The sequence below is a fragment of the Trichosurus vulpecula genome, chromosome 9 (assembly GCF_011100635.1).
Source record: "Trichosurus vulpecula isolate mTriVul1 chromosome 9, mTriVul1.pri, whole genome shotgun sequence".
Taxonomy (NCBI): domain Eukaryota; kingdom Metazoa; phylum Chordata; class Mammalia; order Diprotodontia; family Phalangeridae; genus Trichosurus; species Trichosurus vulpecula.
This window is the reverse complement of record NC_050581.1, coordinates 198,016,228-198,038,468: the sequence shown is the minus strand read 5'-3', so window position 1 is coordinate 198,038,468 and position 22,241 is coordinate 198,016,228. Positions and strand designations below refer to the sequence as shown.

Sequence of the window (22,241 nt, the reverse complement as noted above, 5' to 3'; positions counted from 1 at the left end):
TGTCTCAGTTTCCTCAACAGTAAAATGGGATATCAGCACCTACCTCCGAGGGTGGTTGTGAGGTTCAAATGAAATAGTATTTGTGAAGGGCCTAGCACAGTGCCCAGCACATAGTAGGTGCTATATATATATGTAAATACTTATTCCCATCAGTTCTTTCCTCCTCTCATCCCTGAAAGAAATTCAGGAGAGGTTGAATTATACATTGATTTTTTTAATTTTAAATTTTTTGTTTTATTAACTAGTTCCCAATAACATTTTTTAATTCCCTTTATTTTATTTTATTCCATTCATTTTAAAAATGTTGACCTCCAAACTCTCTCCCTCCCTCCTGCCTCTCCCCCACCCCTTGAGAAGGCAAGCAGTATGATATTGATTATACATGTGAAGTCAAGCAGAACATTTCCATATTAGCTGTGTTGCAGAATAAAACACGCAAACAAGAAAAATAAATAAAGTAAAAAGTCTGCTTCACCCTACACTCAGGGTTCATCAGTTCTGTCTCTGGAGGTGGGTAGCATTTTTTTTCTTGAGTCCTTTGGAACTGTCTCAGATCGTTGTCCTGATCAGAGTAGCCAAGTCTTTCACAGTTGATTCTTGTTACAATATTGTTGTTACTGTGTCCAACGTTCTCCTGGTTCTTCAGTTCGTACAAGTCTTCCCAGGGTTTTCTGAATACATCCCCCTTGTCATTTCTTACAGCACAGAAGCTTAATCACATAGAGAACTCTGAGTTTTCTAATCTAGAAGGGACAAGTGCCTGGAAATCCCCTGGCGCCCTGGCAATACTGAGCTGGCAGATGTGCCTGTGGCCAGAGCGGGCAGAGGTCTGGAGGGACAGTTGGTCCAGTGGGGGTCTTGTTACAGAAGAGAGGAGACATCCTCCTGAATGGTGCTGTTTGTGCATGGAGGCGTTAACCTAGGGTGGGGCCTCTCTAGGCACAGCCTGTGAAGAGAAACCTTCAGTGTTGGCAGATAGAGAGAAGCCATTTCATGGCTCCACCGAGGAGAGTGTGCCCTTGGAAGGAATGCCTGATTTTATGGCGTCAGAAGTGTCTGAAGTCTTTCAGGAAGATCTTGCGTTGTGTACTGGAGGCAGACATCGTTCCTTGGAAGGCCCTTTTCTTAGTAGGTAAAGAACTTCTCAGGGCTGACTGGCTGGTTGGAGAAGCTGGCAAGGGAGGACTGGCTTAGGAAGGCCGCCTCAGGGATGCAGGGGATGTGCAGCCACGGACGTCTGAACAGTTTTACCGCTGAAGCCATACCATGCTCGGGTACCCCAGTCTTCCCTATGAACTACCCAATTACCAATAACAATCTTAGACATGCATTTTACATACATAAAAGGTAAACAGTCTGTCCTAATTGGATCCTAATTAGTCTTTGGTATGTACCTTGTATTTCTCTTGGCTCTTGTATGTCAAATTTTCTATTAAGTTCAGGTTTGTTTTTTGGTTTTTTAATAAAGTCCCGAAAGTCTGACAGTTCATTAAATTTCCATTTTTTTCATCCAGGATTATGCTTAGCTTTGCTGGGTATCAGATTTTCAGCTGGAACCCCAGTTCTTTGGCTCTTCAATATATAGTGTTCCAAGACCTGCGGTCTTTTAGTGTCACTGCTGCTAGGTCCAAGGGTGTCGGGGATGGTGCCTCTGGCCTCAGATCCTCCTTCAGTTCTCCCCTCTGGCCTAGAACCAAAACCAAGACCTCCAGCCCCCTGTAAGTGTCCACAGCCAGCTGCATCTCTGCCCCACAGCTTCTGCGCTCTCCAGGCATGTTCTGGTTCCTTCTCTCCCCCTCAGAGTCTCCACAGCTGGGCCAGCAGAGGTTCAATCTTCCCAGCTCAGAAGCCCAACACCCTTCACCGTCCTGTGGCTGGTTCGGAGGCAGCCTCCCAACCCAGCTAACCCCAGGGCTTGCCGCTTTTGTTTGAGTGGACCTAGCCTGGAGGTGTTTACTCTTCACGGGGACTAAGCCTCTCCTGGGATTTTTCTTCTGATCTTCTCCAGTTGTCCCAGAAGGCCCCCTGTTCTACTGTCATTTTCTATGCTTGCCCTAAGGCCCTATTTTATCTCTTCTGTGGAGGAACATCTTGAGACCTACTCCGCCATCTTCCCAGAATCCTCTCCTCAGGACCTTGACTTTTACCCTGAGAGGCGTTCCAGCAGGCGAGTGTTGTGGTTAGGCCTGTGCTTCATGAATATCATTTTGGCAGCTCAGTGCAGACTGGAAGCAGGGGGACCAATTAGGAGGCGATTCAGGTCATCCAGGCAAGAGGTGAAAAGCCCTGACCTCTCCCGAGTCGTGACCGGGGAATACGGAGGGGTGGGGGGGTGGGGGGGAGCGGTCTATGTGAGGGCTGTTGTGGAGGCAGAATTGGCAAGTCGTGGCAGTGGATTGGCTGTGATGGCGTAAAGGAGAGGAAGATCCCGGGATGACTGGGAGGTGACCTCTGTAGGGATGGGCAGGTTTGGAGAAGGGACAAGGGCGGAGAGAGCAGGGAGCTCCGTCACCCATCAGTTTTCAGAGGGACAGCGTTCTAGTTACATTCATTGCGGTGTGTTAAATGCATATTTCACAGCCCCTGTGGAACAAAGGAGCCAGCCCTGGCCTTGGCGCCAGAGGCCCAGGATGAGTCCCATCGGCCATTGACCTGCAGTGTGACTTTGTATAAATCTATTCAGTCCTCCTATCTCTAAAATGGTTAATAATGCTGGTGTGCTTTGTGAAACCAAAGCACAATGGGACCGTGAGTGAACATTACCTCTGGATGGGCGCCTCAGGAAAGGGGGACCCTCAGGTGGGATAAATGGATGTGTAACATAGAGGCTCCTCCCAGGGTCCTTATAAGAACCCAGTGAGGTTTGGACTATGGACTGTCATCATATCGCCTTCCTGGGCTCTGTTTCCTCATTTTACAAATGAGCAGTTTGGCTTCTGAGGTCCCCTCCACTCCCCCTCTCTATGAAGCCGTGAAGGCTCTGGAAGTGGCATGTGCTGAGACCTATGAGCAGGAGAGAATGTGTTTGCTAAGCCCCCCATCAAGTCCTCCTCCATCCCACTGATGTGCTTGCTGCCACTTGGACAGAGAGACCGCAGTAAGAGCTCTTAGGGTATTGGACCCAATCTGATGGTCACCTGGGTGCCCTGGCATCAGACGAGATAGGACGAAACTTCTCATTAAAATTAAGGTAAATTCTACCCACTGCTCCCTCTCAGCATGGGCTTTGTCCAAGTGACAGCCCATCAGAGGTGTAGAGGGGGAGTCAACCCGAGGTCCAGTGTTTTCAGATGACATACAGGATGGCAGAGATGGTCACTGAGTTTCTAGATGACCACAATTTGGTGGGAGGTGGGTGGGGAGAGGGAGAGTTGGCCCAGGTTTCTGAGAACAGGTGAAATTGTTTAAGATGAGCTGGTAAAGCAGAGGCAGCCCAAAGAAGGTACGAAATTCAGTAAGAAAAGATGGTGGATAAGCCCACGCTGCTTCCCCCCTTTTTGTCTTTTGTGAAAACCACTCCCTCTCTGCCTTTGCTGTCCGGGGGAACGTTGACATGCAGTAATTTCTGCTTTGAAGTCAGCCACGTCCTGGTTGTTGAATTTTAGCCAGTTCTTTGGGTCTGTTGTTGTCATGACATGCATACCTTGATACTGAAACCAATGCCTACTGAATAATGTGATACTGACTCTTTCTTGAAATTGGCCTTCCTCTGATTTTCTTCAGATCGTTTTTTTGGCCACATGCCCTACATGGGTATTTTCTACCATCAGGTACCAGATTATCTCATAAACCTGCCTGACGCCATCAGAACGAAGGGTGAAATTTATCTGCCTTTTCATGATTTGGTTCCTGAGGTTTTGATTATATTAAGAAGGGCATGAAAGAAGGTGCATTTGTGATACTTGTGGCTTTTCATTCCCATGGATGCTTGATTCTGAATAAGTTCCTTTACCCAGTGACAAAGTTGTGATTGCTACACTTTTTCAGAGGGATGGGCTGCATGCGTCTCTTTAGAAAGATGAGATCCCACTGAGCAGATGATTCTGTCTCTATGCACATTTTTTTTCCTATTTCATCTTTCAAATTGAGAAATCTTGAATTTTCTGTTTACCTGAGTTCACCTATGTGTTCATTCTGATTTCCGCTATTTGCTTTAAATCCATTCAGATTTTCCCCTTGGATGCTTTTTTCTTCTGAACCAATTATCAGTTCATCTAATTCATCTCACACTCAAATGAGCTGAGTCCTTCAAGCTCCCTCTTCTACAAAAGCCTTCCTACCCAGTGGCTTGATCCCCCATTCAAGATCAGGTGCCACTCTTTGTGAGGTTTTATACCAGGAAGACCGAACTGTTTTTGTGTTCTTGTATTGGGAGTCACAGAATTTCAGATTTTGAAACAACCTCAGAGATTGTCTAGTCCAACCTGTACCTGACTTCCCTGATGTAGGAAATCCAGCCTCCCCTTGGAGCTCCCCGGTGAGACGGAGCCAACTCCCCCACACACACACGTGCCTCCCCACCCCCACGATGTGGAGCCCCCTGCCTTCCAAGTCATCCCATTCCACTCTTGGAAGGTTTGGCAGTTGGGCCTTTCGTGAAGCCACAGTGTTGGGGCCAAACGGAGCAGATCTGATCCTGCTTCCACACAGTGTACTAAGACAGTTACCGTGTGCCTCCTATCCAGACCAAACGTTCGTAGTTCCTTCACTTCCCTGTGTTCACTAATACATTTTTGAAGCAGGCTTTCAAGAACTTCTCTCAAGTTAATTTTATCAGTATTTCTCTTAGATTCTTACCTGACTCTTTTTGTGACTTTTTTTTCCCTTCTCCATACCCCTAGATGGGATGTGTATTTCTCTGGATGGATTCATAATTCCTTTTTTAGAAAAATCCTTTTAATCCTTTTCTCAGTAGGTTCTGTAGAGGCCTGAGGAACAAAGACCTTCCCAGTGTGTCACGCAGTAGAGAAGTAATGCATGTTCTTTCTCACAGTGCTAGAAGCTAGTCAGGGCTATTATCCTGGATATCTTCTCTCTCAGATTCTGCTTTTGAGGTCTTCAGCCACAAGACATGTGGTTGCCCTGGTCTATTCAAAAGAGGGTTTAGCAATGATTGTTTTATTACCCAAGTATTGGGAAAGGTACTATTGATTTGGGGCTCTGCGGGTTCAGAGGGAACAGTGGACACAGATGTGCCTCCCCCTCCTCAGGGTCTCTTCTTCATTGCCTAGTGTGGATGGGGGTGAGAACAGGGGAAGGAGGGCTCACCTCTGCCCTGCTGCTCAGGAGCTGCCATTGGAATGGCCCCAATCCCTGGGTGTTCTCAGCTACCAAGTGTGTTTGATGAGTGGTTCCTAGATCAGGGAGCAGAGCTAGGCTGCACGAGTACCTGGAGGCCTCCCTGGATGCCTAGAACTGTGCATCCCTGACTCGAGGCTCAGCCCAATGATACAGATTCAGAAGGTGGCTCTTTCTGAGGGGAAGCAGTCGCTGAGCTGTGGGGGGGGGCGGTGACTGCCTTGGGGATCTTGGGTTGGGCTGCTCCTGGCCTGCCCTTGTCTGGCAGCACCCACTTGGCAGCAGTGAAGGCTCTCGCCCAAAGTCACCCTCTGTGTGCTCTGAGGTGGGACTTGAGCAGGGGCTCTCTGTCAGTGCCCCTTTTGTGGCCTCCCTGGACGGCTGATTTTAACCCCATCTTGTGTGTGCTGTGTTTTGAGGCCCAGGGGGCATTTACTCTGGTGTGGGCATGTTTGACTGCAGATAGGAATGTCACTAGGGAGCCCCAGGAGCTCCTTATGAACCTGGGGCAGGTGGTGGCTTCCTGAGCCTTGCCTTCCGGGCCTCCATGAGGGCTCTGAAGCCAGGCCGGGCTGTGTCTGGGCAGCCGTGGGTGGTCCAAACTTGCCTCCCTGGGACTTCCAAAGCATCTGCTCCTATTGAATCAAAGAGGAGGAGAGGGACCAGGGCTTCCATAAAGAGGAAATGGATGAGAACCAAAGGCGGGCTCATCCCTCTGAGGGAGAGGGAAGGTTTTCTTGTCCTGAGTGAGGAAGATGCTGACGATCAGCGTCAGCTTCTGTGTCTTTTAATGACTTATGTTTTTAAGTGTCCTCATCAAGTCCAGCCATCACAGTCACACTGATTGTCAGTGTCAAAGCCAAAGCCATTGCGCCCTACAGCCTAGAGCCACTTGGCACTGCCAGTGCTTTTGGTTTCAAGCGTTTTCTTTCCTACGTCTTCAGTGGCTGCTGAGGAGGAGGCAGGGTCTGCGGCATGTTTAGAGGGCATTGTCGGCTCCCCTGGATGGCAGCTCTGGGGACTAGGCTGGAGACGAGTCTGAGGGGCACAGCTAATCCCAAGGCTCTCAGGCACAGAATCCTGGGCTGGCTTTCCCAGGATCTGAGGCGGGGAGTGAGGGGCAGTGGTTTGACCCACCTGGCACACAGAGCCTCCCCTCTCCCCTGAGGGCCCTTGCCCTTGTACTGACATTTGGTAGGCAGTCTAGACGTGTTGGAAGAACAAAATTCTCCTTTTATAAATACTGGGGGGCCCAAGCATGCACAGTCCTAGAATCTACAGCTAGATGGATCTGATCTGATCAGTACTAGGGAGCCCCAGATGGTGTTTGAAGGACCGAGGCACCGTCCTCAATACAGGCGAGTCACTGTGCCCCTGGCCTGCAGAGGGTGGAGAGGACGAGGTGGGTACCGGGTTCCTTGGCAGTCTCACCCCAGGCCGCACACACAGGCTCTTTCTCTGCATTCTCTCTCTCTTCCAAATCAACGTTTGTCACCATGTCCCCTAGATTCTCCTTCGTGAAGGCTGCAAGAAGATCCTGGTGGCTGACTCTTTGTCCCTCCTGAAGAAGATGCACCGCACTCAGATGAAAGGCGTCCTTGTCGACGGTGAGTGAGCCTGAGCCCTGGCACAGGAGCTGTCACCTCCGGGCAGGGCAGTCAGGGAAGGGCGCTAACTCTCTCTCTTTCCTTGCAGAAGAAAACATCTGTGAGTCCTGTCTCTCCCCTGTCCTTCCGTCAGGTAAGATGCTCAAGGAGAACAGAAGAGGGCTTCTTTTGGGAAGAGATGGAGGGATGCTCCTCCCAGCTCAGCTGCATGTGCAGGAGGCGGGCCAGGCCTGGAGTCAGGAAGCCCCGGGTCCAAAGCTGCCCCAGACACTTACTAGCTGGTCACTTACACTCTGGGGCCTCAGTTTCTTCATCTGTGAAAAGTCACTGACCTCCCAGGTTGTTGGGAGGGTGAGTGAGCACACACAGCACTTCGCAAAACTTGAAGAAGCGTCCCGGGCACCCCAGACTTGTTATTAAGAAAATATTTCATATGCACCAAGGAGTAATTCTGGTTAAGTCCTGCCCCATATTCACCGCTGCCTTCTGAACCTGTGCCCTGGCCAGCCCCCTTCTCTGACCCCACTCCTCCTCGTCCCTCAGCCCCCCAAATCCTGGGCACTCTCCTGCTCCTCTCTCCCTACCCCTCAGGCCATCACCTCCTCTCACCTGGAATGGAGCACACCTCCCTCCCACTTCCCCTCTCTATCATAGCATCCCTAGAGGACCAGGGCTGCAGCTAGGAAGTCCTGGGTGCAGATCCTGCTTCTGATACTAGCTGTGCGTCTCTGGGCAAGTCACCCTCTGTGAGAGGAGGCTCCTCCCTCCCACAGAGACCTTCAGGCGGCACCAGGTGCCTGCTGGCATCATCGACCTCCTTCCTAGAACAGCCCGGGGCTGCCCCGTGCCCTGGCCCAGCATGGGAGGCCTTGTTCAGGCCCCTCCTGGCTCCTTCCCAACTCTCTGTACATCTGTCCTTTTCACCCCAGCCAGAGCAGGGGTCCTGCCGGTTCTGCCCTGTGCATTCCCTTCTTGTCCCTACCTGTTAAGACCCTGCTCTTCATGTGTGAGGCTCAAGTCCTCCGGGAAGCCTCCCCAGATTCCCTTGCCCTCAGGTCTCTCCCCTTCGCCCCATCCTCATCTGCCCTGCATCAGGCTTGGTCAACAACAGCCAAGCTGAGTCTTCTTCCTGGGGGCCGGAGGCTTAGGAGAGAAGGCAGCCCCATCTTCCCCCTCTTGTTTTCCCAACACTTAGCACTGGCCTTGGTGTGCATGTAGTAGGGGGTTAATAAATGTTTTGAGGTGAGTCGAATTGACTGAAGCAGGCTTGAAAGAAAGCCGCATTTTTCTGTGCTTAAATTAAAAACGATACAGCATTTGAGTGAGGCCAAGAGAGGGGCCGGACGGGTTGCCAGGGAAGGCTGCAGACCCATCCAAGTATACAATTGTCTTCACCCTTCCTTCCCTGATGTGCACTGATTGGCCACAGGGCAGAAATGACAGATTAACATGTGCTGCTGTACCATTCAGTGGCAGGTGTTTATTAGGTGTTTCCTATATGTCTGCCCCAGAGCAGGAAAGGCAGCTTGGGGAGGGCAGGGAGTCTGGAAGGAGGCTGGGAAAGCTGAGAGCTGGAGGAAGCAGGGGTGGCTCAAAGCGGCCCTGCTTCTGTCTCCTCCGCTGACCCAGAACCACGGGCAGTGCACAGGGCCCATGATAGAGATCGTTAGGAAGAACAAAGCTGTGTGATGTGTCCTGTGAGGTGTCTCCAATGTAGAGATCAGATAACCAGGACCTGTATCTAATCCTACCTCAAATGATGGCACTTCTGCTGGTGGTTATTAATTCCCTCCTGTGTAGAAGGCATCGTGTTCCAGGGGCTGCAGAGGGAAGCAGGGGCCTTGGTCTTGGGGAGATTGGTACCCTGGATGGGGCGTAGAATACAAGTGCCCAGAGAAGATGTCCAGGTCACCCTGGGAGCTGCAGCAGGAGGGGGCCGTGGGGCTTCAGATCAGAGGGGCTCCCACCCAGCTGGGGCCAGAGCCACAGGCTGCTGGCATTCAAGGCTCTCATCCCGGCAGCGTGGGCCTGCGGGGCCAGACATAAATGACTCTTAAAGCAGAGGCTAGAGACCTGGAGCAGACTTCAGGGGCTTGGATGGGGAAAAAGAAATCATATCTTTATTTTCAGTCACCTTTGGTTTTCTTTGTAATCTTGTGAATTTTATTTTATGCATTTTAAAACTTTTTTTTTTTCCTGAGAAAAGGTCTGTAGGCTACAGAGAATTGCCAGAGGGGCCCATGACACAGAAAAGGCCAAGCTCCCTTGGACTAAGGGCTGGCATGGCCCCAGAGGACTTAGCTGGGAGCAGGGTGGGGAAGTGGCTGAGAGGCCTGTGCAGGGCCAATGTCAGGAACAGTGTTCCACCTTTGGAGCTGTCCTGACACGGCCTGAGCAGCCTCCAGAGATGGTGGGATCCCCCTCGTTTTGTGACCTCCAGACAGAGGCCGGATCACCCTTTTAAAGGGGCTTCCTGGCCCAGGTTTCCATTGGAATAGCTGGGCTGTAGAGAAGCTGTAATGGGCCCAGAGCCTGGGATGGGCATCTCAGAGGCCCAGGGGTGTCCCCCCAGGGGCATCTCCAGCCCACTTTGGTCTCTGCTCCATGGCAGGCTCTGAAGGAGGCATCAGGTGGGAGTCTCTGCTGCCCCTCAGTGGCTAGAGGCAGGCTGGGGGCCCCACAGCTGGCTCCTCAGCCATGGTGGGGAAATTGAGTTTTGTTTTTGTCGCAAACAGACGCAGCGAAGCCCTTCAGTGCGGTCGTCTTCCACTGTCGGCACATGTTCCACAAAGAGTGTCTGCCTGTCCCCAGCATGGTGAGCTGTCACTGGGCATGGGGGGACGGCATCCTGGGTGCTGCTCAGAGCCTGGGGGGCAGCACCCACAGAGCAGATCCAGGGACCCCTTATGCTCTTCCTCATGCCCCCAATCCTGGGGAGCTTGCAGTACACACGTGTGCAGGAGAGAAGGGGCGGGGACAGAGGGGTGTCATGGCTGAGTCGAGAGGGTGCCAGGCCCAGGACATTCAGGAGCCCTGTGACGCTTAAACTTCTCAGGGACTCAGTTTCCCCATTCGCAGAATAAGAGACTTGGGCCACATGGTCGCTAAGGTCCCTTCCACCGCTAAGGCAGCAGTTTGACCATCATGTGGTAGGGGCAAAGGGTGGCATGTCTACACTGTGGCCGATCCGAGAGGTTTTTAGTCTGGGCCTGTGATTCCAGGCATGTGGAAACTCCCTGCGTTGACATGGATGAGCCACTCGTCTGTGGTTTATAGCCTGGGAAGAATGGAGAACACGGGGGCCTGACCAGAGAGGAAGTGAGCACAGGCCCTCCCACCTCCCGAATCTGCCCCGGAGCACAGCCAGGCTGCTTCTCATGCGAGCGATGTCACACATACACATGCCCACACGCATTCCCACATGCACATGTACATGCATACACACATACACCCTTGCACACATGTGTCTGTTTCTCCTGTCTTGTTAGTGAGCCATTTTTCTCGGGTAAATTGCTCATCAGAAACATGCCAGTTGGTACCAGAGCAGTTTCAAAGATAAGCGCATGTAATCAAGAAAACAGGAAACGTCATTCCTCACTCTGGGAGGGGAGTAAATTGTTTCTTGTGTTTTCACATGGGTCGTTGTGTTTTCAGAATTCCACTGGACAGTTCTGCAGCATCTGCACCGCCAAGAACCGGGGCCCAGGAAGTACAATCTTGGAGACGACAAAGTAGCCGGCCCTTCCCGCCAGCCTGGCCTTCCCACCCCCAGTCCGCCTCCTCGTCTTGCAACAACAAAGGCTTTTGATTGAGAGATTCATATAGATTTATGTTGTCCTCTCTCCCCTCCCCCTTCCAGAAAACCAACAGCAGTTCCAAGTTCCAACCTCTGAGCTGAAGCTTTGCTTTTTTACTTCACATTTGGTTTTATAGGAGGTGTCTCCTCATGGATGCCCTCGGTGCACCCTTTATTCAGTAATGAAAACAAAAGCCAAAGAGGAAAATTGGATTCTTAATAAAACCCCCTAGCAGTGAGTGTCTGTCCTCGAGATAACTCCCCGGCCTCTGAGGACACAGAGATAGAGGCCTGTGCCGAGTCCTTGTGCCCACGCTAATGTTTGACCTTGCAAGGTCTTCCTGAAAGTTGGACAGCCTCATACACTTCCATTCATATTGCTGCCTCCCTCCCCAACACACACATGCACACGCACACACACGCACATGCACACGCATGCACACACGCACAGCCTCCCACAATTCAGAGGATGAGCATGGCATCCCTTCAGGCTGTTTTCTCACCACACTACATCAAAGCCTCTCTGGGTCCCAGTGGAGGATTTTCAAGAGTAGCTGTGGCTGAAAGTACCCCGCCTGCCCCTACAGATTTAGGCCAGGCCTCAGAGGAGAGCCATGCAGTCCACCATCGGTCTGTCCTTGTAGCTTTCTCGTGTTGGGAGGCCCTGGCAGACCCTGTGCTTCACCAGGCCGGCCTTCGAGGGCCCATGGTCTTCTCCGATTTGGGGGGATGTAGAGTTCCTTAGTGAGTTGAACGTGACACAAGAGGCCTAGCACCTCAGTGCTCCTGGCTGTCCACTCTTCAAGGGTGCAGTGAGAGCTTTCTCTTGTACATAACATGACAAACACACAGTCTCATTTCTCCAGCATTCAACCGTGCATAAAATCCCCTCCAGGGAAGGTTGTGCAGATGCCACCCTCCCCACACAGTGGAGTCATTTTCCCAAGGTCACACACCTGATTGAGAGCCAGGATCATCTCATGGGGCCTCGACACCTTCTTAGGAGGTGTAGAGTGTAAGGTTCATCCCATTTTACAGGTGACAAAATTGAGGTGGCACCACTGTACACCTGGGAAATGGTGGAGCCAGGACCTACCCCCTCATCTTCTGAGTGAGCCTGGCTTCAGATGTTTACAGAGGTCAGGTGCTCCCTGGGCTCTGGGCTCAGTGGAAGAGGGGCCTGGAGACCTTGTTGTTGTGCCCAGTTTTGTGCTGCCATGTTGGCCTTTTGGTTTGTTCCTTTGTCTCCACTTGCGTCTCAGTGAGAGCCTCAAGAGGTACCGGCTCTGCCCCAAGGCCTTCCAAAGGCCCTGCCCTCCATGTCCACCAAAGCCCCGTGAGCTGAGCTGAGCCACTTCATGGCAAACCTTCGAAGCTTAGTAGGAGCTCCGCAGATGCTGGTTTCCTTTCCTCCTTGTGGAAAAGGGGAATGAAAATCTAGTCTGCCAGGCCCTGGAATACTGCCCTCGGGTCTTAGGGAGCTAAGAAGCCTCTCCATTGGCCCTCTTCCAGATCACCTTTTCTTTGCTCCTCTGGGTGTGTTCCTGGTGATTTAGAAGCCAGGGTGCTGAGCCCACGAATGAGACATTCCTTAAATAACTCAGAGCTGGAGGCTTCTCTAGCAGACAGTGTGGGCAGTCAGAATCATGGAGCTGGAAACCTGGAAGGGGTGGAGAGGTCAGCTCCTTCAGTTCTCTCTTTGTAGTTGAGGAAACTGAATCCCAGGGGGTTTAAACACTTAGCAGCGGAGCTGGAATGAGAGCCCGAGGATCTGGAGCCCAGGCCTTGGATGTAATTGGACCATGTTCCCGGCCTTTCCTCTGGCCGGAGCTTGGAACCCTTCCCTCCTGAGGGTTTTTATTTCAGCATTGTCAGTTAGCAATGCCTTTGGGTGGCCAGATCCCTTCTCCTCCAGAGTAGCTGCGACGTAAATTGACAGCCTGTGTTAGTGCAGCAAAGTTTTCAAAAGTTAGTTTTCAGGGCAGGAAAAATGACCAAGGAAGGCAGGAAGTGACCTTCAGCTAATAAGTCCCAGGGAACCATTGCTTTGGAAAAGATTGCCCAATCAGCACTAAATGACTAGGGAATTTATCACCTTATTTTAGAGGACGTACAATATGTAAATAAAAGCAAGAACGCTTCCCAGTTTTAAAGGCTGTTCCATCAGCTTTTAATTAAAGCTTATGTGTTTAGAAACGGGCATAAGTGAGTAAGATAATTCCACCGGATAAATGTCACACATCCATTCTATTCGTTTATCAACTCAGGTTATTAAAAATTTCACAGGTTATTACCAGTTTTAACAGGACTTAGAGAACTTTCCCTTCTCTCTCCCCTCCTCATTGCCCCCCCCCCCTCTGATTTCACACCTAAAAAAAAAATGGAAGGGGAATGTCAGAAATTCCTCTGGCTGGAAGTAGGAGGGGAGGAGGAGGTGGGATTTCCTCAAGAGACAGGTCTCAGTTTTGTCTCTGGATCCACTCTCAGGAAGGAACTCCCTTATCTTTGAGTCTCATATCTCTCCGGAGGGTGCCCAGGTACTCTTCTCCAGACCGAGCTCGAATCCAGCCTCTCTTCTTGACCCCCGCCCCAATCCATCCAGTCGGCCAAACTTGCCATTTCCACCTTCACATCTCCCATCCTCTTCTCTGCTCAACACAGCTTCCAGCATCTTACCCATATTATTGGGGTGTCTTCCTCATTGGTCTCCTTGACTCAAATGTCCGCCCACTCCACTCTATCCTGTCCTGTGCACAGCTAACAAAATGTCTTTCCTTAAGTACACAGAAGACCTCCTTACTCCACTGCTTAATGAGCTCTGGTGGCTTCCTGTTGAAAATAAACTTGTCAGTGCATATTCATTTTGTATTATATTTATATGAAATACCAACTCAGTTCGTATTAATTTATATTAGGTTTATTTTGATTTATACAACCTGGGCCCAACGTTTCCTTGTAGCCTCATCAGACATTACTCCCCTCCCACCCTTTTGGGCCCAGCCAAACTTGCGTCCTCTCTAGTCACACACACCCTGCCATCTTCCACCTCTGACTTTCTCTGGCCACTGCCCAGAACTAATACAGGCCACCCTCACATTGGCCTCATGGGCTTTCTCTTTTCAAGATGCATTTTAAGGGGGCAGCTAGGTGGCGCAGTGAATAGAGCACCGGCTCTGGAGTCAGGAGGACCTGAGTTCAAATTCGGCCTGAGACGCTTGACACCCTAGCTGTGTGACCTTGGGCAAGTCCCTTAGCCTCAATTGCCCTGCCTTCCCCCCTCAAAAAAAAAGTGATTAAAAAAAGATGCATTTCAAGTGGCTCCTTTTCCACAATGGCTTTCCTCATAGCCACCACTGCCGCCTGAACTCTCCTCGTAACTGTCATTTTTTTTGCATTTATTCTCCACATGCATTGACGTCCTTGCTGTCTCCTCGATGGCACGGGCCGTGCGCCCCCTTGCGGCCCACCTGTGTGCACCACAAGCACGGAAGTCGACACAAATGCTTTAGTTAAAGCATTTATGTGAATTTCCACGGGCCGTAGTAAACACAGGCAGGCCGCGTAAAATCACACTGCGGGCTGCACTTTGGACAGCCCTGCTCTATGAGAATTCAAGGGCCTGGAGAGCTTGAACGACTGTTCTTTGTGTTCCCAGCTCCTGGCATAGTGCTTGGCACAAAGTAGGTGCATGTAGATGGACTGCATGATCCCACTGGGCGTTTCTGGCTCAAAATCCCCAATGGCTCTTGAAATAAAACTTCAAAAGTCACTTCATTAGTTCAAGTTCAGAGCCTGCCTCCTATCGGTCCTTCCCTCCAACCATATCTTCTGGCTGATAGTTTACTCTCACTGCCTCTTTCAGGCCCATGTAGTCCTGCCATAAGAGGGTGGGGGAAGGAACGTTGAACAAGGCCATCTGTAAGTGGCAAGGTTGCACCAGAAGGCAGTAAATCCCTCTTCCCCCTCCCTAGAGGTCTTTAAATGGTGTGGAGGAAGCTCTAGACTACACAGACCCTGAGGCCCCTTCCAACTTGTAAGCTTCTTTGGATGAACCTGGGGAGGAACCTGAAGCCCACACAGGAATGAGTAAACTATCCGGCATCTGAGGACCTAAGTTCAAATAGTGGCTGTGCTGTGATCTTGAGGAAATCTTCCCAGGACTGCAAGTTCCTCGTCTGTAAGTAGAGTCCATCTAGATGGACTCCAAGGTCCCTTCTGGCTTGAAATCTATCATCCTATGAAAATTGCCAGGAGAATGAAGTGGCACCAGCTGTGGCTGGAGGTGGGGTGCTAGGAGGCAGCACATTCTTGTTCCCTGGATATTCTTCGGGCAAAGACTGGAAGCCCAGGTAGGTGTTCTAAGGGTATAATCAAAACAAATAAAACCTGTATAAAAATTGTTTTAAAAAAATGTTTCTAATCCCTATAGAGGGAATTCCTATTCAAGGGTGAGTTGCCTTAATGGTCCCTCCCAACTCCAAGGTTCTGAGATAATCACACCATCATCCACAGGGTTTGTTTGAGGCTCAGGTGATGAGAATGAAGGCTTGCTGGAGTGTTCTCCGAATGTAAGGAATGATTTGCCCTGATCTCCTTTGTTACAGCCCTTTCGTCTCTGATCTGAGTTTCTGCACAGCTTTCTTTGGAACGTGCCAGGTTTTTCATTCTGGCACCAGTGCTAACCCTATTCCCTAGACTTGGAGCCATATGGTGCTGCTTCTGTAGCATGGGTGTATATACCCATTATGTTGTTTACTTCTAATGTTAAGCCTCTGGGAGCACATGTGCAGATGATAAGAGGGGGAAAGCAAGGCTAATATTTTGGAGCTGTCAAACTCAAGATTCCAAATGTTCTCCTTACAAAGAGCTTAAGCTTCTGGATGGAGTCTATTTTGTTGATACTCAGTCGCTAATCTGTGCCTAGCCCTCATCTCAGTATTTCAGTGAGCCATGATCTCATGAATGTGTGTGTTCTTTCCACTGGTACAGATCTCAGCTAGTCCATACCTTCTCATCCTTTGCCACTGCTGTCCATGACTTCCATTGATGCTCCCTAGGGGAGCCATCCAACTACTCAGGGCCTTGCTCTGTGTTTTTTTTTTATGTCTGCCTGGCCCCAACCTTATTATACTTTATATCTCAGCCATCTGGAACCCTAATTAAGTCAGTGCTGCCATTGATTCTGAAAAGGGTGCTTCAGATGACTTTCCCATGGCATCCCTGAGACTTCCCACACGTAGCTGTGGCTCTGATCTGGAAGACATTGGGTGAAGAAAGGATTGTGTTTAGAGCTCCTGGGGAGGGAGCAGCAATAGACGAGGCATTCAGCAAACAGGATAAGCCTGGCAAAGAAGCACAAATAAAGTTATGATTGGGGCACATTAAGGCAGAGCTGCTTGGCTCTTGTTCCTTCTCTTTTCACTACCAAGGAGGATGACTTTTTTTTTCTGGTAAGGGCTAGGAATAAGCAGGAAACCGGTGGTTTCACTGGGTTAGCCAGCTCCCTAGTGAGGTAATTTCCTAGACCAATGCAGGTCAGAACCTTCCTTTCAAATTACCACCTCAAAGAGTTGCGTAGAGCACTGAAAGATTACATGCCTGAAGAAGACAGGACAAAGATGGTTAATTGGGCAATGAAACCCCAGATAAAGAGGGAGATAGTAAGAAAATGCCTTTAAGTCACTGGACCAAAGTGGACCAGCTTCTCCAGGGCTGAGAACTGGCAGATAGGATTGTTGAAGCACTCTGACCTCTAAAAGGTTGAGCAGAATGAGAAAGATGCCAAAAGATTGGAGAAGGGCCAATGTCATAACTGAGAAGCAAATGAAGTTTGAGAACTATAGGCCAGTGAGGTTCACTTTAATTCCTACCCAAATTCTAGAATTTGTTTATATCCTGCTTCTGACTGGATGTGTGACCCTGGGTGAGTTAGTTTTCGTCTCAGGATCCCAGCCAGCTCTCTAAGAACAGAAGTTGCAGAGAGGATGCCAACATCCATTGATAGAAGAGGTGCCTCACTGGATGCTCCCTACACTGTTGAATGGATGAGGCCAATCTCTATTCCTATTATTAAAATGGTGGTTACTGAAATACCATCAGTGTGGTTTCCTTGCTGGGTAACTGGTCTGGTCCAGACACTCCTCTGCATTTTCTATAAAAGCTGTTCCAACTGACTGAATTGTCAGAGTCCAAATGTAGGGGTTCCTCTGTCACTGATGATGCAAACAGATGATTACAGAAATGTTGACAAACGTGTTCCATTTTCCCACTGTTTGTAGTCCTCTTGCCAATTTCATCTGGGCTCTTGGGATGATCTGGCTAAGTTGGGTCTCATGCCAAGTGTTTTTCTAGACTTGTTTCCTACTTTCCATTATTTTTGTGAGACAATGTTGTTTGTAATCGGCCTCCCTCCTCCATAGTGGTTTACAAATGAGTTTGTGTAGTAAAGCAGTATTTGCTGCTCTTGGCTCCCATCTCTCTCCATTTGGCAGGGAGACAGTGTGGCGAAGTGAGTAGAATTAGGAAGACCTGGACTTGCTGGATATTTTCTTAGCTATGTGACTGTTGAGTTGGTCATTTCATCTCTCATCTGTACAATAGGGAGGATATCATATTTGCCTTACAGGATTGCGGAAGTCAAGGGAGATAATGTCTGTAAAGGACTTTGCAAACATTAAAATTTGGAGATGTGTTAGCTACTAGTAAGCTCAAGTCTGCTGGCTAAAGACTCTTTCTGAGTCTTTGGGGCCCCTCATGATGGTGATCATTTGAAATCACTTGAGCATTTTGCAGGTTCATAGGACAATGGATTTGGAGCTAGAAGGGATCTTAGACATCAGATCTACCCATCCCCTCATTTTAGAGATGAAGAAACTGCAGTGCAGAGCGGTTGTGACTTGGGTGGAGTCAGAGGGGACCCAATCCTCTTGACTCTCAGGTTCACCTGGAGCCCTGAGTGATTAAGTGAGTTACTCTGGATCATCCAGAAATATGAATCACAGGCAGGACTTGAACTGAGGTCTTCCTAGCCCTGAAGCCAGTTTGCTATCCATCATACCACATTATTTCTCATTTAACAGATAGATGTCAAATCCAACATTTGTGGCACAAGAGTAGTCCATTTAGGCTCTGAGGGTCCTTATCCCACCTCTTGTTCTTACTGATGAATCTTAGATCCTGAGTTTGGCTAACCACCACTCTCCCCTTGGGACTCTAGGGGTACCCCCTCAAGAGGCAAGGTATGGTTCTCTAAAAATATTGACTCAAGCCCTCATATTGCACTTTTTTTCCAAGATTGTCATTTGAAAATTGTGTAGTCAGCCAGCCTTAAGAAGCTTTTGAGAAAGGGACAATTTGCCTTAAGAATTGTTGGTACAAAGTATTCACCCAAAGTCTGTGACGCACTGATGCAATAAATGTAGATTTCTGGGGAAATGAGCTCAAGCTTAGAGAGTACATGTGATGAAGGTTCTGGCAGCTGGAAGTCCTTTTCTCCCATTCTTTTCTTTTTTTTTTGAAGGCAGGGCAATTAGGGTTAAGTGACTTGCCCAGGGTCACATAGCTAGTAAGTGTGTCAAGTGTCTGAGGCTGGATTTGAACTCAGGTCCTCCTGACTCCAGGGCCAGTGCTCTACTCACTTTGCCACCTAGCTGCCCCCCTTTTCTCCCATTCTTAACAGTGCTTAAGAAGGTCCCCAGAAGCTTGGTGAATCTGTAGCCATCTAGCCTTGGCTCCCAATGTAGATGTTGCCACCAGCTGATCTGGAGGTAGATTTAAGACCCCAGTGGGAAAATAGGAAGTCTAACATGTTTCCACAAGTAGGATGTCCTCCTCTAGTCAAAGTGGGGTAGAATGGGAGGAGAGCTGACTCTTCTTCTGCTCAAGGTTGTTCTTCTTCCAAGGGTTCTGCTAGACCACTATACTCTTTTCAGATTCTAGAATGAATTCCTTTTCAACCTCATTGATAAATCATAGATGACCCCTGGGTGTTGCTCACTTTCCTTGAACTATCTAAGCATGATTTCAGCCTTTAGGCTTTTTAGCACTTGATTAATTGAGATGATGATCTTGCCTAACTAAGATGTCAAAACTAAAATGGCGGGGTGTTTTTGATACCACCCTTAGACCAGGGAGGATGGAAGAGACCTAGTTTGGCAGCTGTTCACTTATAAAAATGACTAGGGGTGGAAGGGAGGGGGGTGGTTTAGTGACCACAAGCTTCAATATGATCTAATGCTGTGATGTGGCTGCTAAGGAAAGCTGATGTATTAGGCTGAGTGTAGTGGCCCGTCTCCAAGCAGTCATAAACAATCCCATCTTCTCAACACTGGCTGGACCACAGCTGGAGTGCCACCTTCACCTCAGAGTGCTACATTCTAAGAAGGACACTGACAAATTCAGTTTCTAGGGTGGAGGATGATTTTGCTAGCGAGGCATCTGGAAAACGCCATGCAAGTAACAGTCAAAAGAACTCGATGTGTTTGGCTTTGAAAAGAGAAGACCAAGGAGAAGTACAAGGAAAATATTTGGAAGGCTGTCACACAACAGATCATCTATATGGTTTCTGTGGAACCAATGGGTTAAGTTATAGAAATGAAGATTTCAAATCAACATAAGAACTTCTTAGCAAAGTAACAGCAATATTGTAAGATGATCAGCTATGAATGACTTAGCCATTCTCAGCGAAACAAAGATCCAAGACAATTCTGAAGGACTTATAATGAAAAATGCTATCCGTCACCAGAGAAAGAACTGATGGTGTCTGAATGCAGATTGAAGCATACTTTTTTTTACTCTTTACTTTCCTAGAGTTTTTTGCTTTGTTTTCTTTCACAACATGATTATTATGGATATGTTTTGCATGACTACACATGTATAACCTATATCGAATTGCTTGCCTTCTTAATGGAGGGTAGGGGTGGGGAGGGAGGAAGGGAGAGAATTTGGAACTCAAAGTTTTAAAAACAAATGTCAAAAATTGTTTTTACATGTAGCTGGGGGAAAATAAAATAGAAAGAAAGGAAGGAAGGAAGGAAGGAAGGAAGGAAGGAAGGAAGGAAAGGGAAGAAAGTAAGAAAGGAAGAAAGAAAGAAAACTTCCTAACAAATCCAGATCTGTGGAGGAGGCCTTGTCTGATTTGCCCCATTTTTCCATCAATTCTGCTTGGTTTTAACTCCAAGATCGTGCCTTCCCCAGGATAAGCTCATCATCTGAAATCTCACCGTGGAGATGATTCAGCTTCGATAGTCAACACCTCCTGGGCTCCCTCCATTGCCTCTCCCCTCGGATTGGAGGGTGGAGCAGTAAACTCCTCCCCAAGAGTCTCTTTATAGTGTGCCAGAATATTCCAGCTAACTTCATTTCCCATCAGTTGCTTGGCTTGGTTTTGACTGCATAAAAACAGATCACAGCCCCACCCCCAACCCATATACTCTGGGGGCCTCCTCTTTCATCTTTCATTTCACTTTCACTTTTTTATCTTCCTTCTATGTATTGTCTTTTCCCATTTGATTGTAACCTCCTGGAGGGCAGCAACTCTCTTATTTGTATCACCAGGTGCTTAGCACTGTTGCTGGCATATAATGCTGCTTCATAAATGTTTATTGACCTCTCAGATGGGCATAATACATTTGCTTTTGTGGCTCTTCAAGCACTGAAGCAATATTGTAAATTGTGGCCCACTGTTTTGGAGGCAGCTAGATGGCTGGGCCTGGAGTCAGGAAGACCTGATCAGTGGACTGGCTAAGTCACTTAACCTCTGTTTGCCTCAGTTTCTTCAGCTATAAAATGAGGCTAACAACGGCACCTACATCAAAGGGCTATTGTGGGGATCAAATGAGACAATGTTTGTAAAGTTCCTGGCACAGAGTTTTGGAACTATACAACCCTCTACTAGAGCATAAGCCCTTGAAAGGAGGGGGCACACCTTGTCTAAATTTTGTATTTACCAAATCCCCCCTGGCTCAGAGTTCTGCACACAGTAGGTACCTAAATGATACCTTTTGAACTGTCTTCTAACAATAAGAGGTGTCTCCCAATATGGAGTGGACATGGCCCCAGTGTCACATCACTATAAGTTTTCAAGCAGAGGCTGGGTTGCCATCTGTCCATGGCGTTGTAAAGGGATTACCGGACTGGATGGGAGGTTAGATTGGTTGGCCGCTGTGATCCCTCCCAACTTCAAGTTCGATGATTCTCGAAGGATTTAAGTGTGTTTAATCATCTGCGCTCCCACTCTTTTATTTTTACACGCTGATCCAGTGCCCATCTGTTCCACATCTCTTTAATTGTGTGAATATCATAGCCCTCCAAAGGGTTTAGGAATGCAGTATCTATCACAGCCTAAGTGTCTATCCAAGAAGAGCTATGTTAGTCATCTGCAGCACTGGGCTTTTTATTTTATGTTCTTTGAATTCTGCCAGAATCAAGCCCCTTCCTCAGTAGCTATAGCTGATGGTCTGTTCTTTGAGGGCCCTGGTCTGCTGTACTTTTTCTAAGATACCTTCCACAGCTATCTTCACCTTGGCTTAATGGAACAGGTATCAGAGGCATCCTTTCCTCTGCCTATTGGAATGCCTCATTTCCTCCAGTGCTCTGATTAATGCCATTTTCCTGCCTTAGATATTCTCTTATCCCAATAACAATAATAATAATGACTCACATTTATGTTGCATTTACTATGTGCCCAGCACTGTGCTAAGCGCTTCTTTACAAGCATTAGAGTCAGAATTAGAGTTGGGGTTTTACCCCCAAATTACTTTCGATTCATTTATTTTGGACGCATTCTGTATGTAGCTGTATCTGTGCATGTTTGCCTTCCCAGGAGGCTACAAGCTTCTTGAGGGTGGGAACTACATCCATCCTGCTTTGTAGCCCTCATGCCTAGTACAGTGGCTGGCAGAGTAGGCACCTAATCAGTGCTCTGTGATGGATTGATGGACGTGGTATTTCATGAAGTAGGGGAGAGTACATGTGCCTATTTTTTTGAGGCAGTTGAGGTTAAATGACTTGCCCAGGGTCACACAGCTAGTAAGCGTCTGAGGCTGCATTTGAACTCAATTCCTGATTTCAGGGCTGGTGCTCTATCTACTGCGACACCTAGCTGCCCTGTTTTGACAGATTAGAATGAATGTCCACTTTCTCTTGGAAAGTACTGGAGTGGCTTTCCCAACATGTTTGAAAATAAATCCGATGGGAAAGCAGCATGGAATGTGGCTAGCCTTGGAATCGAGAAGACCTGAGTACAACCCCTGCCTCTGCCACTAGCTAGGTGACCTTGGACAAGTCACTTGATTTCTAGAGCCCCAGGCAACTTCAGAAGACTGATCTTTGGTCATTGTAAGGACCAAATAAGATAACCTCCGTAAGGTGTATTGCCAACCTTAAAGCACTGCATAAACACTATCTGCTATTATTATTAATATGGGCATCATTTGTCTTAGTATCAGAGTTGTTGATCACCATGGTTAGAAGTGGTTTCTACCCTTGATGTTCCCCACACTAATGAAATCACAGGTCTAGACCCAGAAGACTTAAAGAGG

At 48.5% G+C, this 22,241-nt stretch overlaps 1 protein-coding gene across 2 annotated transcripts in view; it reads left to right on the top strand.

The window, feature by feature from the left end:
- Window positions 1–13,558, top strand: part of VPS41 (VPS41 subunit of HOPS complex) — a 195,271-nt gene extending 181,713 nt beyond the window's left edge. For both annotated transcript variants that reach the window (XM_036738085.1, XM_036738086.1), the window contains 4 exons: window positions 6,806–6,905; window positions 6,994–7,038; window positions 9,641–9,720; window positions 10,560–13,558. In XM_036738085.1, the coding sequence (XP_036593980.1) occupies window positions 6,806–6,905; window positions 6,994–7,038; window positions 9,641–9,720; window positions 10,560–10,640 (306 nt within the window). In that variant the 3' untranslated portion in view covers window positions 10,641–13,558. The remainder of the gene's footprint in view (window positions 1–6,805; window positions 6,906–6,993; window positions 7,039–9,640; window positions 9,721–10,559) is intronic.
- The last annotated feature ends 8,683 nt before the right edge of the window (window positions 13,559–22,241 follow it).